The sequence below is a fragment of the Betta splendens genome, chromosome 10 (genome assembly GCF_900634795.4).
Source record: "Betta splendens chromosome 10, fBetSpl5.4, whole genome shotgun sequence".
NCBI classification, from domain to species: domain Eukaryota; kingdom Metazoa; phylum Chordata; class Actinopteri; order Anabantiformes; family Osphronemidae; genus Betta; species Betta splendens.
The window spans coordinates 8,841,658-8,862,614 of NC_040890.2; the positions used below are offsets into that span (position 1 = coordinate 8,841,658).

The 20,957-nt window shown below is 47.0% G+C and overlaps 1 protein-coding gene across 5 annotated transcripts in view; it reads right to left on the reverse strand.

Moving 5' to 3' along the window:
• unc5a (unc-5 netrin receptor A) overlaps nucleotides 1-20,957 on the reverse strand; it is a 105,936-nt gene that overhangs the window by 15,789 nt on the left and 69,190 nt on the right. Inside the window, exons 4-11 of one of the 5 annotated variants that reach the window (XM_029165642.3) lie at nucleotides 20,688-20,791; nucleotides 19,338-19,518; nucleotides 16,330-16,497; nucleotides 9,894-10,055; nucleotides 4,741-4,971; nucleotides 3,732-4,031; nucleotides 1,163-1,250; nucleotides 527-695 (exon numbers count right to left, since the gene is read on the reverse strand). In XM_029165642.3, the coding sequence (XP_029021475.1) occupies nucleotides 527-695; nucleotides 1,163-1,250; nucleotides 3,732-4,031; nucleotides 4,741-4,971; nucleotides 9,894-10,055; nucleotides 16,330-16,497; nucleotides 19,338-19,518; nucleotides 20,688-20,791 (1,403 nt within the window). Of the gene's footprint in view, nucleotides 1-526; nucleotides 696-1,162; nucleotides 1,251-3,731; nucleotides 4,032-4,740; nucleotides 4,972-9,893; nucleotides 10,059-16,329; nucleotides 16,498-19,337; nucleotides 19,519-20,687; nucleotides 20,792-20,957 lie in introns of all 5 variants that reach the window. The other 4 variants (XM_029165641.3, XM_029165643.3, XM_029165644.3 and 1 more) reach the window with 4 other exon arrangements.

Here is a 20,957-nt window from a genome sequence, read left to right on the forward strand (position 1 = left end):
AGACAGGCCAATCCATCCAACGGACACCCCACCGCCACCACACAGGGAGGCTGAATAATTTATGCACAATATCGAACATGAAAGAAGACCTACTAACACTCCAAAGCCCACCAGCAGCCTTTCCAATCTCTCCGGATTGTTGGGATGGGTATACTGCCTCAAACCGCATTTGTTTGCTCGTGTGTCTCTGTGTTCACGCGTGTGCGTGTGACACCAAAGGTTGCGCCGACTCCATCCTATTGGAGTCTGGCGGTTCTGGATACTTTCAAATTTCATGGCCAGAACATGAGGAGGGAACTTTGTAATTGGAAGCAGTGGTCAGAAATGGTCAAGGAGCACTCAGAAGATCAGTAATTTGCTTAAAGATTTTATGTTTGGAGAAACATGTTGCCTAGCAACTCTGGGGCTACAGTAGAGTGAGCAGGTGATTTCATGATTTGTTCCAGCCAATGAAAAAAACCTGATGCTATAATGGCATATGGTCTGAGTGCGGAGGATCTGGACTGGAGATATAGAAGTGTCTCACCTCCCAGGCGCCCTCGTAGTTCTGCTTCTTGAGGCGGATGGCCCAGTTATCAAGGCATGCGTCGGAGCAGTGGTCCATGCTGAGGATAACTGGGCGGCTCAGGACCACCCCCGGAGGACCACAACTCACTACGGAGCTAAGCAGGGTCTGGCAACCGGCCAGGGGTAACCTACACCAGGCAGAAATGAGAGTTGGAGAGAAAGAATTCAGATGATGAGTGCTTTTAGTCATTAAGTTATTAGTGAGAATTAACGGGGTTTGTTGTAAAGCGTCATCTGTACAGAGCCTGAAACAGAGACTAATGAGGGCCTGCTTGCTACCTGCTACCCGCTGACTACCTGGGCCTAGCTGTGATGACTAAGTAATAATACAGGGGAACACTATCACAGCATGCTACAATGACTATGCCTTCAGACTGTGAAGGCAGTAAGCCAGGTAAACAGTGTTTTCTAAACAATTCATTTAACTTAAATAGTGAACATCCTGGTAAAAGGCTACATTATTTATTTACATCCCTCCTCCACAGTACTGGCACGGGCTCTTAAGCCTTTCCTAATGGAACAGTAGAGCATCAAAACAAACAGCCTAGTGGCATCCAGGGAAGACTGCCAGTTAGGCAGTGTTAAAGAGACCCACCTTAAATCCTCCTTCCTCTGAACAGTGAGATAAATCTCATAGATCTTTCCTCTGGGGATGGCCTCGGGAGGAATGAGCAGGCTGATTCCTAATGCAAATAACAACAAAGGGAGAGAGCGGAGTTAGGAGGAGGGGTGGACAGGCTCATTTGTTCTGACTGAGCAGCGCTTTTGTCATCTCACAAAGACAGCCAGCCCACTCCACAAAACTGTGCAGCTCAAAAAAAAAAAAACAGATCTATTCTGAAGGTCAGAGGCAGCCTGTGTCAGGTGTAGCGGATGCAAATCTCTGCACCGGCAGCCGAGTCGGCACACATCCCCGCGATCAACAATTAGCTGAGACAAAAGCATGCACTACTGCTTCGCGGTTTAAATGTCCTCCGCCTGCCACCTAGAAGATAATTGAGACCACGGAACAGGCTACGCCAGGAAAATTGCACTTTCCCAGGAGAGTGTAGCAATGCACCTTCGAGAATAAAGAGCTTTGGAGGTAGTTGGAGTGTTGTAGAATTAGTGTTGTGATTCTCATGCCAAAATCATCCACTTCAAATCCCATTTAAATTGTAGTACAAACAGTGGCTGCGTGACACAATCTTAACAGTCTGCGGATTTTAACGGAGGTCTGTTCTCCATAAAAACATCTGCCGGAATAAAGGCAAGGTGTCTGAATGTTCACAGCCTTGTCTGAGTCTATAAACCATATCTGCCATGTGCCTGCTCTAAATGAATATATAGAACCTCAGAGTGGATGCAGATTTGTCTCCTTTTTTGTGTGTGTGTGCGTCCCAATGAGGAGACTGGTGCCAATGCGTGGTATAGTGTACACAGCTCTGAGTTAATCCATGCATAAAATATCTATAAGAGAGCGGAAGAGAGACAGAGAGAGCGATGGTAAGCAAAACACATGAATAAAAGACCTTTTCTCCCACAAGATTCTGCATCCTGGCACTGTCAACCGCTAATCTGGACATCCTACAATGAGCCCAGTGACAACACAGACGTCCACTATAATTATAAGCTCTGCACTCGGCTAATGTGAAAAGGGAAAGCAAACAGGGAGACTAATGATGGAGATCTGTTTTAGGTCTTTTATCAGACTAATCTATAATGGACTATTCCTACTCCCTAGTCTATGCTCTTAGCACGTATCTGACACTTGTGGACATCAGCCTACAAATGTAACCAGCTCTGTCATACACTAAGTGACGGGGTCTAATTGGAATAATTTCTACTAGGTTTTATTCCAGGAATCTTGCAGAGGCACAGAGGCCTAGTTTCACAGTTAGTCATGACTGACCCGAACATTTATTTTTACTCTTTATCTGATGTGGGAACATTTTACTCAACAATGACTTGTAGATGCAATCAGGACAGAAATCTATGATTTTGGGGGAGTTGCAGTGAGACGTATGTGCGACTTTTCTCCTCTCTGTCCTTTATTAAGGCTTGCGTGTGTGTGTGTGTGTGTGTGTGTGTGTGTGTGTGTGTGTGTGTGTGTGTGTGTGTGTGTGCTCTGTATTAGAGTGAACCAATAAGACTCAAATGCACAAGATGCACAAGGCTGAATGCTCTGTTTCAGTTTCAAAGAGACAGTGAGATGTTTGTTGGACTCAGCTGCTACTGATCAGTTCTCCTTCTTTACTGTATGTCCCTAATGTCATTAAAAGGCTGAGTAACAACATTTCAATAGATGCTTCCTTTATGTGTGCAACAACAGTGGGTAAAATGTGAACAAAACCCGACTTCTTTCCATAGCATTTCTCAAAATAGTAGCAGGTGTTACATTGTTCAGGTTTTGTTTGAAGTGGAACAGCAAAGAGAACATCCTACAGAGCTTTACTGATCCTAAGACATCACAGCCTTACAAGGCTGTCGACTCAAACAATACCTGAATGAACATTTGCTGCTTTCGCTGCCTAACTTTGGCATCACAAGAATTTATATTTATCGTCGGTTTTCATAAACGATATTTACAAATTTCAATAGGAAGCAGCAGGATGCACACGCTGAAGAGCAGTAAACATAAAGCCCTATAAACCAGCGGGTAACTCATCAACCAGGCAGCTTACAGACAAACATCCAGCACCATTAGCACTACATGAAATGATATGAATTGTCTTGTCTGGTGCTGCATGACTGATTATAAGGCCTTGTCTGCTAATGTATAACTGCAGACAGACTTAATATAATACAAAGATTATTGTAACTAAACACGTTGAAATAAGCACATTGTATTAAAGTAATATAAACAGAGACATAAACACCTGTTGTGTGCTTTACTGTTGACTAATAATAAGAATATGCAGTAATAATTATAATTAATGGCTTTGAGCTGTGCTGTCACAAATGATCCAGGAACTGGAGCCTTAATGTGTGGAGAGTTTGTCAGCATGAAGAAATAAAAGCATGAATGTACCTAAATATCCCTCAACAAGAAACTTCTCTGTCTCAACAGGACAAATTTCTTCTCTAAAGCAAAATACTGTGTTGTTGTTTTTGATCCAAGGCAGCAGATATGAGCTGCAGGTGTGAAGGAAACAAGCCTAAATGAAACCAAACCGAGAACCCACCTGTGTTCGGTATTGTCAGCCTCCCCCCCAGGAAATTGAAGGTCCCGTAGGAAGTGTTAGCCACATCGCGGGGCAGTGTTTTAAAGTAGGTCTGAGTGGAGAGCCTGCTCACAAACTCCGCGGGGTCTGCGTTCAGCTTGCCGTTGTGCAGCGTGTGCGAGCCGTTGGGGAGCGGGTCCAGCAGCGGCCCGTTGGTCATGGAAAACTTGCCGGCGGTGTCGTGGCGGGAGCGCAGGGTGCCTTGGTAACTGGTGGTGGTGGTGGTGAGGTCGGGCTGAATGGTGAGCAAATGCGAGTTCTCTGTTTTGGACAAACAGAGAGGAAACAGACCAAATGCAGACGTGTGAATGTCCGTGAGCGGCACGCGAGAGGTTCATGCATCACACAGACAGACCTCGCGCTCTGCAAAGCTGTTGCAACGCACAGAGAATTGAAACAAACAGGAAAAGACACATGGTGCAAAGAGAACACTCACACACGCGCACACACTCTGGAAAATACACAAACACAAATTCTACCGAAAGCCAGTCAATTCCCCCCCTCTCCCTCCATCTCTGTCTGTCTCTTTAGCAACCGCACAATCAATTCCAAACAGAACTCAGATACAGCTTAGCACCCAGAATGCATAAAGGCTTTTTTCACAGTGAATCACAGGCGCTGCAGCCCAGTTCCCCATCTCCATCCTAACTCAGACAGTTGTATTTCTATTACTTGCTGGTAAACCTCAGAGGCTCCACGCAGGCAATAAACAGAGTGGGTACATTTCCTGACAATGAGGTGGTGGCGAAACATAATGTGTCAGGCGACCAAACAAACAGCTTGTGTGCGCAGACACACACAGACACACACTTAGCTACTGTAAACACATTCGCACCACCTCCACAGCCACAGAAAAATACAGGATCCACGGTACATGTAAATGAGGGCTGCGCCGGTCGTGGTGGGCAGACAAACAGGCCGATGGACGCACAGACGAGGAGGGGGGGGGTAACAAAGAACAGTGTCCTACTGCTGTGGGGGGGGGGCCTGCGTGGCCGCGGTGCCCACACACCTGGCTTACTGGGCTTGATGCCCATGGGCTGGAAGCCAGTGGTGAGGATGGAGGAGTCGGCGACGTCGGCATCCAGGCCCTCCTTCTTGCGCCGGTAGACGAGGACCACGACGATGAGCAGCAGGGTGAGGCACAGGGCCACCGCCACCATGCCCACGTAGAGCGCCACGTCCTCTGCCCCGCTCACAGCTGCAGGAACAGAGCACGGAGACGTTAAGCAGGAGTTTGTGATGCATAGTTAGGACAAATATTGAACTTTGGTCTCTTAATTTAATGTTTGCTCCTTAACTTCTAGCACCCTGACGTCGCTCTGTCTCTCCCTATAGGAACGTCTTCAGTATGAAGATGACAGCTAAGCCCAGACAAAGTGTGTGCAAGCCCTCTGTGTGTGTGTGTGTGTGTGTGTGTGTGTGTGTGTGTGTGTGTGTGTGTGTGTGTGTGTGTGTGTGTGTTTCGAGAAGAATGGGATTTGCTACGGCTGTCTCAAAGGGCTGGGGAAATTTGGTGGCGGAGGTGGAGGACGCTCCTGGGGCCTTTGTGGAGGGCCATTGTAGCGCGGAGCCACGGGGGCATAGCGCTGTCAACTGACACAGTCAAGGAGGGGATGCAGTGAGCTGCACGGCTCTGAGGGACGGAGAACAACAGCAAAGGTTAAAGTGCTGCAGGCTGGCGTGTGGTGAGCTGACAACAAAAAGGCTGGGGGGGCGAACGTGGCAGAGAGAAAATGATTAAAAGAGGGACGAAGTATGACAAAAAGGAAGCCGCTATGCATCTGTGACTGACAGCGTTCGTTCAGGACGGCGCAGCAATAACACGTTCGTGTCACAATCCATCAGGAAGGGGAACGACGTGTTCTGCACGGCCATCTCCAGACTGTCATGGCGCATGTTCGTCAACTCCCACTACTTGGAGAAACTGTGCGAAACCTGGGAGACATTCGCGTCTGATAGCAAACCTGCGGCGCGACAACAGCTCAATTAAATTAGCGGAGTCAAATCTGAAAGAAGAAGAAAAGACTGGAATGGTCAGAAACGCCGCTCGCCTCCCTCCGTCTCTGCTCCTCATCTCTATTCTTCCCCTCTCATCCCTTTGTCCTTGCCTTCTCCTTTTGTCTTGAAAAATCCATTTCATTGGACAAAGCCGCCTGACATACCCAAGTCTTTAAGAGAAATGCCAGAATCCATTTCATGGGTGATTATCTCAGGACAATCTGATACCTTAAGTAGCAGGATTATACGAGCCAAGCTCTATTGCGGCTCTGTGTAAAGCCAGAGATCTCTTGACATGTAATCAATTGTGAATGACTGCCTGAAGATAAACAACCACGTGGTTCCCTCGTTGTTCTGACCATTACATTCCACGCGTGTACCGAGCATATTTCTGGCGTCATTCTTACGGAATAACGTTCCATCCCCTCCTCCAGCTCTCAGTTCCTTCATTTACCTGCCGTCTCCACTTTCTCCCTCCGCTGCTCCTCAGGGAGGCATAGAGGTGCTTAGCAGTAAGCAGCCGGGCTAAACCTTTATACCCTCCGCAATGAGCTCCAAAAAGGGAGGACGGAAGAAAAGAGGAGCAACCACTGCGCCTGAACCCCTCATTAAAGTTCCCAAATCCAATTGTCTTGGCGAGGCAAAGGCCAGGTGAGGCTCTGATATTTGGACTTCCAGCGCAGCGGTCTACTGAGGGATGTGCATTCGGACTAAAGACAGAACAACGCCCGTCAGCAAGGAGACAGTTCTGCTGATTGGATGAACGCGGTTTACTTTTTAAGGGCAAACCAAAGGCACCTGCTGTACAGTAGCAAACCTCGGATGCACGCGTCATTCGTGAAGCCAGACAATGAAGTGTTTTTCTCTCCGCCGCTTCCTGTTTTGGGCCTGTAATCTCTGGGCGCTTATCAGAGCATCGCTGAGTGGAGTTTTATCTGACCCGCCAGGTGTCACGGTGGAACGATCCCCGTGCTCAGTGCGACCCCGACCAGCGGCTGCTCTCAGCTCCTCCCGGCTCTGCCTATTGATTTTCATGACGACGCCCAATAATTGAAAGGACATCCATCACCCTTTAATTGACAAAGCTAATCAGGTTTTATAATTGGATGGGCTTTACTTTAGTCCAGTCCCCCTCTAACTCGCCCTTTTTCCCTCCACTTCCGCACTCACTCTACTAATTTAGCTCTTCCTCTTGGTGGCCGTCACTCCATCGTTCATTTCCACTTGACGTAATTGCTGGCGAGGAACTTTAGATTCTCTTTGTGTGTGACCTCTCCACATGACTGACAGCCACATGCAGATAATCTGTGGATGTGAGGGGCTCTTCTCACAGCTGACCTCAGGCCAATCTGTGTTGTTGCCTGAGCCTTCAGTTCAGCTCCTCAGACTTGCTCCAGGGCTGGCTGGTTAGGGATCAGTTTCTCACTTGAGACGGGTTAGTTTGGGCTTATAATTCACCTGCTCCAAGGCAATGTACCTGGCTCCTGTTAAAAGTTTGAACTTTTGCTGCATTGGCAGTCAGCACAATGTCTGAACCTGATAAACCTCAGCTCTCTCTACCTGCACCTTTCTCTCTCCTGCATTGATAAATAAAAGCTTTGCAGCCGCTCCCGCGCCTCCTCTCTGGGCATTCATCAAGAGATGTGAGAATATATTTCATCCCATGGCCAATCCTAGTCACTTGCCTGAAGATGAATAACAGTGGAGTTCTTAAGGTCAGGGAAATATGGCTACTAAAACTCTCAAAATGAGCATGACCATTGCTATCTGCACAATACAGTTGTGCCATCTCTCAGACAGTCCTGGAGAAATAGGGTTCAAATATATGAGATCTATGGACCACTGACCACTTGGCCACACCATTAGATCTACAAAAATTAAACAAAAACAACAAAAAGCTTTAGACAGATGAAATCTCTGATGTGCTTTGGACAATTCGTTAGGTTAAACCTAATTTAAAATTCTGCTCAAAGTTCACTTCAGCACCTTCATTACACCCATTAAACCAAATAATTGTTATTGTGTTGTCCTAATTCCACATACCTGAGAATGCAAGCACATTTTCCCCACTCTCCTGTTGGTGCCCTCCAACACCTGCCTGCCATTTTTGTCCTGGCACCCTTCCAGCCTATTTATTATTTGCCCCACACAGGTTTTGTGTACCTTCATCTTCGGCTCCATTTGCTTTATGAAAATGATCCCGCCTGGGTCAGATGTGTTTGCTGCAACACTAAGCCGTCTGTTGCAATACCAGAAACCATAACGTCATCTAACATGTGCAATTTCTGTCTTAATGAGGGAGATTAGAGATGTTTGTAAGGTCCTCAGACAGAGGGTGTCTTATGCTGCGCAATAACCGCGGCTCCCCCAGCAGTAGCATTGTTTGATTACATTGGAGGAGAAGGGTGTCTTTTGTTTCAGGGGTAAGTTTTCCATCTCAGCTAATAGCCTGCAGACATGGTTGAAGTATGGGAGTTGCTGACAAGCCAAAACCATCTTGCGATTTTGCTTATTATAATACTTCACACAGCAATTGTCTATGGGAACACATCTGCTGGAAACAAATTGGGACAGGCATTCTTCAGAGGCCAGCGCTCTGCTCTGCACTGTCAGTATAAATACTGAGGAGCTGTGTGTGTGTGTGTGTGTGTGTGTGTGTGTGTGTGTGTGTGTGTGTGTGTGTGTGTGTGTGTGTGAGTGAGTGAGAGAGAGAAACAATGACTGGCATCCTTGTGTATATGTCTTGCCTCTCTGGGGAGGAGCTGCTGACCTTTGATGATGGCTCCACTGAGCTCCCTGGTTCACTGCACAAGCCAGAATCAGCTATCAATTCGCAAACGTACGGGCGTCCACACTCACACATGCACGTAGCCTTAACATGTATGTTTCCCATTCACATTCACAGCGTTACCTTAAGCAGATGATGTATGAGCCATACACCCCTCTGTCTCCATACATGTTTATTAGATTATGTCAACCAGCAGAAGATACATAAGTTTATTTATTCAGTAGCATGTGACGACCAAGTCACCACTGAAACTCAGTGTTTACTAAGATCAGACAAACACTATTCATAACATTTTCTCTATGAGACAACACTAAGACTCATGTCTAGATAGGAAGCAGGCCTATCTTTCTGTCTTTGATGTCTGTAGGGAGCGACAGAGCTCTCTCTTCATGTCCATCTGGTCGGCAGTGGACCCTGTGGTGCTACTTTCCACTCAGCTGCCGGCACGGGCTGCATGAGCTTTATGGTTTCTAATCCTGACAGCACATGTCCTATTAATGACTCACGGAGAGCCACAGTACTGGCTGTTCCACTAACACACGCACACGCACGCACACACACACACACACACACACACACACACACACACACACACACACACACACACACACACACACACACACACACACACACACACACACACACACACACACACACACACACACACACACACACACACACACACACACACAGTATATGCACGCAACTAAACTTAAATTCACTACAGAACTAGAACAGCACTGAGCACGTGTGTTTTCACACCTGATTTGACCTGTGGCACATTATCTGGCAGGTTGTGTTTTAATCAGAAAAGAGACGGTTTCGTACTCGACTCTATTAGCAGGTCAGAGAGCATCCCAGGCGCAGTGCAGGTGAGGAGACTGTACATCATCCTAGCAGTGAGTGCCAGGAAAGTATTAATTACAAATGATTGTCTAAAAAGGTCACACAGGTAGGGACGAGCCAGCGGGACTGCGTTAGAGCCATTATTTAATCAGACCACCACGTTTCCTTTTTCGCGCCAAAGTAGAACATTATGTAAAAATGAAAAGCGTGAAGGAATAAAAAAAAAGCTTCCATCTCCTTCTCCTCCTTGGATAATGGACATTGATTGTGTACAGTGTTTAAGTCTACAGCTTGTTGTCTGGATGACTTAATGCTGTGCATTATACTGGTAAAAACACTTTCTTGATGAGAGTGTTGTGCTTCTTACAAACTTTGTAACATGATCCTGTGGCTAAAACACCTTTTCATGCACTGAGGTTTCTTTTCTTTCAAGGAGTCGAACGGCTGAAAGGCTGGTTTGCTGTACTGTATGCAGGGGGTGCACTCACTCTGCGGGCACTGCTCGCTGGTGCAGTTGAGGGACTGGAGATCGAGGCCCTGGCAGTCCTTGCCCCCGGTGCCAGGTGAGGGCTGGGTGCACTCCCTGGTCCTCCACATCGAACAGTCCGCGCCGCACGTCGACCACTTGCTCCACTCGCTCCAACCTCCATCTACTGCAAATACACATAATAAAAAGTAAGGGTGAGGGCACAAACACACACACAGCAGCAGCAGCAAAAGCTCAAACTGATTCACTTCAAACACTCTAGATTTTAGCTCACAGGGACAAACTATTGATTGAAAGAAATGTTGACGAGTTTCGATAAAACAAGCTGTAACGTCTTACAAACAGTGCGAAGGGGTAAAAGTCTACACAGCGAACGTCACAGGCAACGGTGGCGTAGAAGCAGTGGTGCATTTGCGTGCGAGACGAGAACAACTGGTGGAATTACTCTGTTGCCGTCCTGTGCAAACTCGCTCGCTCCGGCAGGGAAAGCGCGATGACGACATGCAAATCCACGTGCACACACTCCAAGCCACCAGATGCACAGCGAAGCCCGAGCATGTAAAACTGCTAGGGAGAGACATACTGTCTCTATTCTGCTTCTTTTGTTTATTTTCAGCATGGAAATCAGATGCAACTAAAATAAACCCCAAAGGTCCTGGTGCCTTCGCAGACCCAATTATCAATTGAGTGAAATAATGACCCATCACGTCCGCGTTTCACGTCCGGGCGCAGGCAAATGCGTCTCAATTTAGAAATTCTCCTCAAAACCATTAAACCATTGTGATTAAAATAAGCCCGTTTTATTTCTTTTCATGTGCCGTTACTGTAGCAACATCAGCTTTACCTCCTGTACAGTGTGTCTGAATGCAAAGCACAACAGAGGCGCCCATTACTCCAAGATAAATGTGCGGACATTACACCCGCTGCCTCACCAGAACTTCAAACACCCCACCATCATCAGCAGCAGAAATGGACATAGGCCGGTAATAGTTCGAAGTGCACCTGCTGTAAGGAATATCAGCAGTTTTACCACACACAGAGAGGCAGGCCATTTCACAATGGTGGGGGTAATTCGGCATCATGGCTGGGGGGTGGAGGGTGTGGGGGGGGGTAGCTGGGAGTAATATCGAGAGTGACACAGCACCGTGCCTGGGGAAGGTTACCATAGGGCTAATGGGAAAAAGAGCAGTAATGAGCTCTCATGGGGAAAACCCACTGTCTGTCTGTCTCTCTTTCCAAATGCAAGGGTGAAAGGGACCAGATGAGAATCACCAGCGCCCCCCCACACACACACACGCATAATAGTGCATGCTATGACAGAAGCAGCTTCCTCCCAGCTGACCAAGGGCCAAGGAAACCTAAGTGCTCATTAATCCTATAATAAAGAGTTCAGGGGGCATGACCCCCAGAGAAGCAGTCTGACCCGCTGCAGGTCACAGGCTTTGCTTCATAAAACATAAGTGCGGTGCTGCGAGGTTATTCAGGAGGCATATCCACTGCAATGATGCATAAGTGTAACAAGTAATGACTTTGTGGTTTTTAGAGACAGTCCCCGGTGAAAAACAAGATAAAAGCCACCGCGAGCGCCTGAGGCCGAGGCACAGGTGTGCGTCTGCATGTTCGACCGTGTACGTCCTCGAACGCCTCGCCAGAGGATGCGAGGGTGCATTTGTGTGTGTGTGGGGTGGGATGCTGACACAGCTCAGGCCTCTTAGCAGTCAGATCCATTTGGCAGAGAGAGCAGAACCAATCAGATAATTGTCCTTGTTTGGCATTGAATGGACCCATCCGTGGGCCAGTGGGCTGATTATCCAGGCTGGGAATGAGAATGATTGAATAGCGAATTACATCCTAATGAATATATTATGTCGCCCCTCAGTTTATCCACACCACTGTGAAATAAAGGGATGAGATCAACATCTGCCCTGATGAGGTGATGAAATTCTACCCCTCTCTTCTATAGCAAAGCGAGACTAATGGCAGAGCAAATAACATTTTGGAAAGGAAACAGGTTGTTGCTCATGAGAATGTGGATGAGACACAAGCACCGTGACCGAGGAAGATTAAAAAAAGGGCAGTCCTTGGTGGTCTTGTCTCACTCTAAATCGCTTTTGCAAATATTTTAATAACAGAAAACGCTTTTTACAGGAGCAGAGACCAAAAGATATTTTGGACGACGAGTAAGTCAATCCGATAAACGCAGTGAAGCAAGAACACCGATCACACTTTAATTTCTCTTTTTTTTTCAAGATAATGTGAAAATCGCAACCAAACCTCATTCTCTTACTTCCACATAAGAAAATTGTCATACAAAACCGCTGTTTCCCCGTTCGCGTCTGTGGAAAGATATTGTTAACGCTATAGCAAAAAAGCACTGCAGCTGATTTTCAATCATGCAGCCCCACAGGTTTCAGGTCAGGCAGGTCTCCGAGAAGGAACAGTAATACAATAGCCTGGTGGCAGGCCCCCATTTGGACATGCTGTCACGGGGAGAAGCAAAAGGAACCAACCTTTCTTTACAGGTCGGTAGGAGGGCCTGTTTGAGACTTTGCTGTGAAAATGACAATGACTGCTGACGGACACAGTCTGAGATCGTTGGACACCCATCGTTTCCATGTCCTTGAGGGGAACAAGGGGAGGTAGACGAACCACTGAGACCAGCGGGTCAGCTTCTCTGCTCACACTGTCCTGTCAACATGTGAGTAAGCGCCTCTAATCCCAGTGTTCAAAGGCTGATGAAAATAAAGCCACAGAAAAACCACAGAGCCATGCAGGGGGCTGCTAGCATGGCCACAGAAGTGGGTGATGCAGCAGAGATTAATCACCAAATAGAATTCTTCTGTTCTGATATTATGTTGTTGTTGTTTTTTTCAAAGTTGTGATGCAGCGTGCAATCAATAACCGAATTAATGCCAGTCTGGCTCCTTATGTTGACTGAACTACTAGAACAAACCAACATGGCACAGAGCGGAGAATGAGGGATATGAAGCAGGTGAGCCAAAACAAATGGCACTGAGAGATTAAAACCAGCACTGAGAGAAGGTCATTACCAGATGGCTGCCATCTTCTCATGTATTTTTTCTGTTCATTTTATGAATCACTGCCTTTATTTATTCTCTTGGATAATCTATACAGTCTTTGGTGCAGTCTCTGATAATATGAGGAGAAATATCAAAGCAGAACTAAAGACTTGCAGTGCAGACAGTACACATATGGCTTCTAACACACACACACACACACACACACACACACACACACACACACACACACACACACACACACACACACACACACACAACAAATACACCAGCCCCGAGTCTGTTTATTTTCCATCTAGCAGAATTCTCACGACTCCTCTGGCAAGCCTGAGGGATCAGTACAATATTTAAATCATTTACACCAGTTACAAATCTCTTCAGGTTGTTTGCTTTCTCTAACACATCGGGCAACAGTTCAGTTAATTTGTGTGGGGGCAGGTGTCACTGTAGCGCTTCCAAAACTGGGGACGAACTATTTGCTGTTGGCTCACATAGTGTGTCTTTGTTGGACGTGTTGCCGTGCTCTGACATTTTGCCACAACTGTTGGCTCTGACCACAAGTTAGCGCAAGGGGGGACGTCGATGAAGGGGTGAGGGGTGGACTGCAGGATGATGCGGGATGCTGTGGCGGGATGTGATGAGATGGGAACAGGGGAGGGGGAGGAGAGAGGGGAGGAGGTGAGCTCCTGCACTGGTTAGTGGACGTCTCAAGTGTGGATCGGCGCCGCTCTGAGCCGCAGGCTGCAGCCTCGGCCTCCTCCGCAGCAGCTCCCCGCGTCTCTCCCAGCGTGGAGCCCATCTGATCTGCCACACAGGCCTTCGCCAACTCTCATTAAACACTTTGGAGACTTAGACAAAAATACAGATGAGCCGCTCTCGCTTCACACTTTCCCAGTAAGAGGTGGGAGCTCACATTTAGAACAAGAGTCATCGTGAATAGAAGTGGAGAGGTCTGTTGCCGAACAGGCCGCCGTCGATGGCGTCGGCCTGTTGAAGCTCACATAATGGATGCGTATTAAAATGTGCCTCCGTGTCCGTGGCTGAAACTACCTCGCTCTGTTTTTTTTTTCCAATGTAGAACAACACATAGCCACGGGCAGTTCAAGCAGAAATATATACAGACTTAACTGGGCAACACAGAAGCAAATTATAGCCTGTGTTGGTACCAAATGTAAATTGATTTGTTTCCAGTAAATTTTCATTCAGATGACAGCACATCTTTGTGCCCAGAGGAGGAAGCGGCAGCTACAAAATACACACTTCATACTTTTTTGTGGACCACTTCAAATATGTCATGCTGCAAGTGTAACGCAGCAGAGAGCTAGTAATCAACAATCTTAGTCCACATAATTAACAAACTCAAGACCGGCATTAAATTACAGCATTTTAAAATATGCACTGTGGAGGAAAAAAAATGCTTTCAAGTCTATCTCTCTCAACAGTAAGGAACAATACTTGTGAATCCAAATGTCAGCCGTGTCTAAATAAATAACCTGATGTGTATCTGCAGCATTACAGCTCCCGATGTAATTCAGTCTTCTTAAGTTCTTCTCCACTGAAATGGGCTGAAATCACTGTCTGCTGTGCATCTGGTCGACCAGACCTAGAAAGGCTATAAGCAAAGTTATAATTAAAGTTGTTATCCACTATGTAGGGATGCTCTCTGCTAGGCTGGTCTCATCTGTTCCCCGTCACTGAATGCGACCCTTATGAGAGCTTCTATTAAGCCTGATGATTCATACATGTACTAATCAAAGTGAGGATTCAGATGTATTTCGGGGGCCGCCGCTGCCGGGCTGTGTGCGAGTTGGATGACAAATGATTGGAGCAGTCAGTTAATCTTGGTGGATTTCAGAGTCACATCTGTGAGTACACAATTGAGCGGCCGAGCCACTCGTGATTGGAAACAACAGCCTCTCGTCCCCGGGCTTTGGCTTGGTGCACTTCGGCCTTAAGGGGAGGGCGGAGGGGTGGAGAGGGGCTTCTGTGGATGCCGACGGCTGTGGCTAAACTTCACCACTGAGGGAAGGATGGCAGCCAATACACTCCTCAATGTCTCCTCGTCCTCGCGTCAAGGGGGGATAAAAAAAAAAAAAAAAGACGAGTTCCTTTGACGAACCACGTTCACTGGACACAAAGCGATTTGTGTCACAGCACCCAAAGGGTTGAAATTACACACTTTCTCCTTGCGAGGCGACAGAAGGCTAGAGGAGGGTGGGGTTCGGTCTAACAATAGCAGCTTGGACTGACATTAATCTCTGTAAGCTCTAGGAGGTCAGTACCCTGCGTTGCTGTTGGGGAATGTCAAGCATCCCCGGACACCCCTCTAATTCCATTACACGTTGCTCCGGCACTAATAATTCCAAATCCACCCCGACAGCATCCGGAGCGTTGTGCATCTCTGTGCTTCCTTTGTCTTCCTCCGGCCGTATTCCAGCGGGCCGTGTTACTGTACTTACACTCACGCTCCACGTCTCGTGATGTCTTTACATGGGAGATGTGTAACACAGCACCCTGATTCACTGGGGAAGATAACCCCTGTTTTAGACCGGGAGAAGCTGTCACTGCCAGAGGTGTTGGATTTCCCTTTCTGCCATTTACCGAGCGTGGGAGAGTTCTCCTGCGGTCAGCGCGGCTGCAGCGGCACAGCTATATATCCACGGTCGGATCTGCTGGCAGCCAAACAGCCAGTGCTTGTACACAATCGAGCAAAAGAATTCCTCTAGTTCTTGCTCTGTTTCCCCTCTTTGCTCCTCCACTCTGGGCTTTGTTCCTGCCTCCCCTACACTGTATCTGATTCCATCTGTCTCGATCCCCGTTCCACCGTACACCACCTCCTCTGCTCATCCAGCTCTCTGTCGCTATCTCTCCACTGTCAGGGGGCTAATGTGGGACTGCAAATGAAGCAGCTTGACTTCCATCTCCGGCTACCAGGGATCGATGCGCGTTGCTCCGTCTCAGCCAGCCAAGGGAGAATGAAAGTTTTCACACATAAACACGGCACGCAGGCCGCCATCATTCAGCTTTTTATTGCCCATATTTACTACATGGCTTGAGTAGCTCCCAATAACAAATGTACTAGCTGGCGTGACACAACGCTGAGGCCGGGCCGATGTCTCTTTAAGGAGACAGGTAGGTGAAATAAAACCAGGCAGAAGAGATAAGTGAACAGAATGGATTCTCCGGAGTTCGTCCTCGCAGCGACGGCGAGCGGCCTCCAACATTGCTGTGCAAGCAGGAAACAACCGCAGCACTGACATCTAAGAAACAACCCAGGTGTGCTGGTGCAAAAGAGCAGCCAAAATAAAGATGAACTGACTTTTCAGATGCAAAGAAAGGCAAAAAGGAAGCCACAGGAAGCCAAGCACCACAGGACAAACGAGGTTGCCTGGGAGTTACCTGGACAGGTGGCCATGCAGGCACTTTTCTGGACGTTTTGCCCCTCACAGGACGTGCCTCCATTCAGTGGCGTGGGGTTGGTGCAGCTCCGACTCCTCTTCTGCCAGCCACGCCCACACACAGCACTGCAGGACGACCAGGTGGTCCACGTGGACCAGCCGCCGTTGACTGTCAGACCAGTGCCAGGGGGATGGAGGGGTGAGGGGAGGGGGGGGTAGATGGATGAGGGGACAGAGCAGCCAGGATTACCCGACATGCACTACGGAAAAGAGGTGTGTTGCGCTAGAATCATTGTGAATGCGGTTACACTCTTTGGTTCAGCACTGCAAGGTGAACTAAGGGAAGAGCAGGAGCAACGGGGGATGCTTCCTGCGTCCACGCTGAATTACAACCAGCTGCAGTGGGATCGAAATGGCTTCAACAGGGAACAGAAGTCACGTGACAACTTGCCATCTTTGACCTGATCTCTGAGGAAGACAGTCGCTGCAAAGAGGACATTTTTTTTAAAATATCCCTCCAAACTGAACCAAGGTAATGCAAAGACATCCTACAGTCAAAAATACAATCACTGAAAAGAATGTGCCATTTGAATTCAAACGCTCATGCTCTTAAATGCATAAAAAGCAACGGCCTCCCCTTGGAAATGCCAGCGCGCCGCTGGAAAATAAATACATCAAAGGTCTTCACATTGTGTCCTTCATACATCCACCAGCTATTTCACACCATCACGTGTCATTCATCAAACTCAAGTATTCTTTGAACTGCAGCGAACACTGCAAATTATTCCTCCTTTACGCAGTATTTCAGACTGACACTCCGGGCGCCGGGTTGCCATCGCTGAAGCTGCCTGCTGCACCCGTGCCCGCGCTCTAAACCTTAACACCAACGGGCACATAATTGGTGGCGTATCGCTTGATCATAGCAGATGATTACATCAAATCACACCGGTTTAATTCCAATCAGCTCCTTCCTGTAACGTGGGAAGAGATACGCAGATTCCTGATTTAGTGACTCGAACGGTGCTGTGGCTCCTTCTCTGTACATGCTCCCTTCCTAATTTCCCCCCCTAACTCTCTCCTGTGCTTGTCGTGGCTGAATCATTTCCTAGCCCTCTTTATGCGATTGATTGCCCGCCATGGCGAGGTAAATTGCCAGGCAACTCAGCCCCTGATTACATCTTAGCACAAAGTGCAGTCACACCAGCCAGGCTTTGTTAAAATGCATCTGGCCCCCTGTTGAACCCCTTTTGAAAAGTAGTGGTTATTATTACTTTCTACAGCCACAGATCAAGTAGCACGGTTGGACGGTGATGTTCACAGCTAACTGGAGCTTTCGTTCCCTTGGCATCGACATCTAAGTGAGGTCTTGTTTTGGACAAACCCTCTTCTACTGTGACTTCGCCTCATTTAATTAGCATTTCTCATCTTGTCAACCATAAAGTAAGAAATACAGCCGCACGCGATTTATTCTTAGGCCCAATATTGGAAGTTATTGTTTGAAAAGACAGAAAGGAGTAGCAGTGCAGAAGTTTTCAACACCATACTCATTTCAACAACAAGCTAATCTATTATATCAATCTATATCAACAGTATAAATGACCACACTGTATAATGTAGTGTGCTTTAACTGTGCTGAAATTAGCACATCTGATATTAAAACTATTCATCATGCACATGCCTTAACATTTGCAGTTTGTGGAACTACTGCCCAAGAAAAACGCTTTCTCTAACGACATCCAAACGACAGTGTTTTTGTTACTACCTAGTTAAATAACTGATTAATATAAGTATTAGATCAAACTAAATGAAAAAGAGGCAAGTAAATACATGATGGTGTTCTCATGCTAATATGTTACTGTATGTGCAGAATAGAAGACTTTGCTAATTCTCTATAATATAATGAAAGCAGTCCTGAGTCCTCTGTGCTAGACCCTGACGTCTTCTGAACTGGACTCCAACCTTCAACCAAAACTCCAGAGATTTCACTGAGAGCGTTTGTTGGCTGAAAAGAGTAGCCACAATCTTCATTTTAATTAATATTAAAGTAGTTCCAACCTGAATGAGAAATGCATAATGTAGTGAATTTAGATTTGATCCAACAATTCCTGATCACACACTCGTTTCACCAGGGATGCAGTGCAGATCTTGTTTTTCGTGTATTTCGAATGTAAAAACTCCACAAAACAGAGTGAATTGCTTAAAAAAGGAAAGCCATTAAATAGAATCCCCTCAAAAACTTTACACTCATTTCTGCTGTATAACACATTTGTAAAAGCAGAAGAGGTTTGCAGACTTCAACACAACAGTGTGTGATTAGTGCTGTGTGATGGGTTTTTGTTCTAACTTTACAGCACTTTCTAGAAGGCTCTGCAGAAACTGTGTCAAACGACTCATTTTGCTTTCATGGTGCATTCCCATGTGATTTACTGCTCCTGTTTGCATGTAGTTGAGTATTAAGCCAAGCTGTAATGTATCCAAAACTTTAGTAGTGCCAGTACCCGAGGAACCCTCTGTGATGGAAAATATGCTGTTTCTCTGCATTTTAATAAAGGTCAGGCTGCTTATCAAGCCAAGTCATTATTTACAGTTTGCTGTTAATTGAATTTTCCTTCTCCTACTGGATCCACTACGAAGGAGGAGGAAGATGGCAGACCGGAGATCTGAGACTGCCAGCTTTGGTGGAACTACTGCCAGGAACATTTAAGTTCTGCTAATTAATGTGCAGATCCACCACTGTGTCTTTAGCCATTTAGGATGGGGTAATGGATTGCTTACCGAAAATTTCACTTGATTTATGCAAGTTTGCATCATATGTTAATACGGTGATACAGTTGAGTCTCGAATTACAGTCAACATGCGGAGGCTCATGTGGAAATTCACTGAACAGAAGCAACATGCACGTATCATCGTCGACCTGGGCAGAATGTGTGTTTGTATATTTTGGAGCTCGGGGTCCAGACCTCTCATTAGCCTCGTCTTTGACATCTGCTGAAAGAGGTTATCACCTACCGTAGACCAGGACGGTGGCAGAGGCGCTTTTGCGGCGAGCAACAATGTTTTTGGCCACACATGTGTAGTTGCCTGTGTCTGCCAGCCGGGCTTTTTTGATGACAAGATTATGGTCAGCAGTGATGAAAAAATTGGGGTCGCTCGCTGGGTCGATCACATCCTCGTTTCTTTGCCACTCCACCTGAAAATATGTTGCAGTGGTCAAAAATTCATTGTATTTCAATAGAAGCCCTCTCTATTTGTGTTGCACTACAGTGACCGGGCATGATGTGGATGAAAACGGGTTTCCATGGACAACAACTAAAATAAAATAAAAGAACACAGGTACTTCACGACTAAAAGGCACAAGTGTGTTTGTTATTGCAGCTTTTATTTTGGAGGGATGCCTTTGTAGCTATTTGTAGTCTGTGAATAAAGCCGATCATAGTTGGTAAAGTTTCTTTGCCCTCTTTCAAAAGCCAAAGTTGATCTTATTCCTGTTTGGTTTGCTTCGAGATTGGCTTGCTTGTTTTCGTGCCCTCACTTGACCTTGTGCTGTCTCGAGAGTAGCTACAGTATGGCAGCGTTGCTGTTGGTTTACTGTCGGTTGCAATGCTACATATAAGTGTGTTTTCTTCCTCTTGTGCGTCAAGCTTGCTTTCTCCCGCAGTGACTTATGCTCTGATGTTCTTTTGTGGAGAACTGCGGTTGCCACCTTCCTTCCCGTTTCTCTACAAGCTGTCCCTGCACTGTCAAGCTGTGATTGGCTAGTGCGCTGCTCCTGGGCGCTGGGCTGTCCTACCGCTTGGCCTAACCTCCTCTCACGTTGTTATTAGAGCGGTTAGTGTCTACGTGGGACTGGGAAAACGCAGCAGATGAGGTGAAACAGCTGGCCCCAGTCTGGTCTTCTGACCACAGGCACACATCACCGAAAGACAAGGAGATGGGGGGTGGGTGGGAGGGGGAGAGAGAGTGCAAAACAAAGGGAGAAAGTGAGAGACTTGAGCAGAGCAGGGATGTATGATAGATACAGAGCATGTACATGTAGAGGGAGGAAGCGATGGCTGCGAGTGAGGCAAATAGAGCCATTAATTATGGATAGGTCTTTAGAGATGCCAAACGGGGAGTGAAGCCTCCGAGCCCATCCTGAGTGATGCGACCAGATGATGTGATATATGACTTTTCAGAGATGTAGGAGAGATAATAAATCAATCACGGGGGATAATTAGAGGCGTAATTTATCCGTACAGGATTGTTCCCATGCTGGGGAGTTAATGCTGCGCCACTTTGCGCTCTTTGTCCTACTGGTGAGGAAAGGGTAAACGGATGCTAGATGGGGTCCTATAAATATCTCCTGTATCTGTGTCTCACCTCAGCTTGTGGCACTCCCTCGGGGGGATGGCATCGCAGTAACACCTCCTGGTCCAATGCTGCTTCTTTACCCTGCGGCTCCTCCTCAAAGTTCTTCCTCAGGTCTGGAGGAAAAAAAAAAACAGACACACAACCAATTAGTATATTTGCAATGACTCGTGAGGCTCGGACGGAATATTTCCCCTCCACAGAAATTGGCCCGGTGACGTTTCCAAATTTTCCACTCTTGGAACATCCGCCCGTGGCCTCGCGGAGCATGTTGCACTCCAG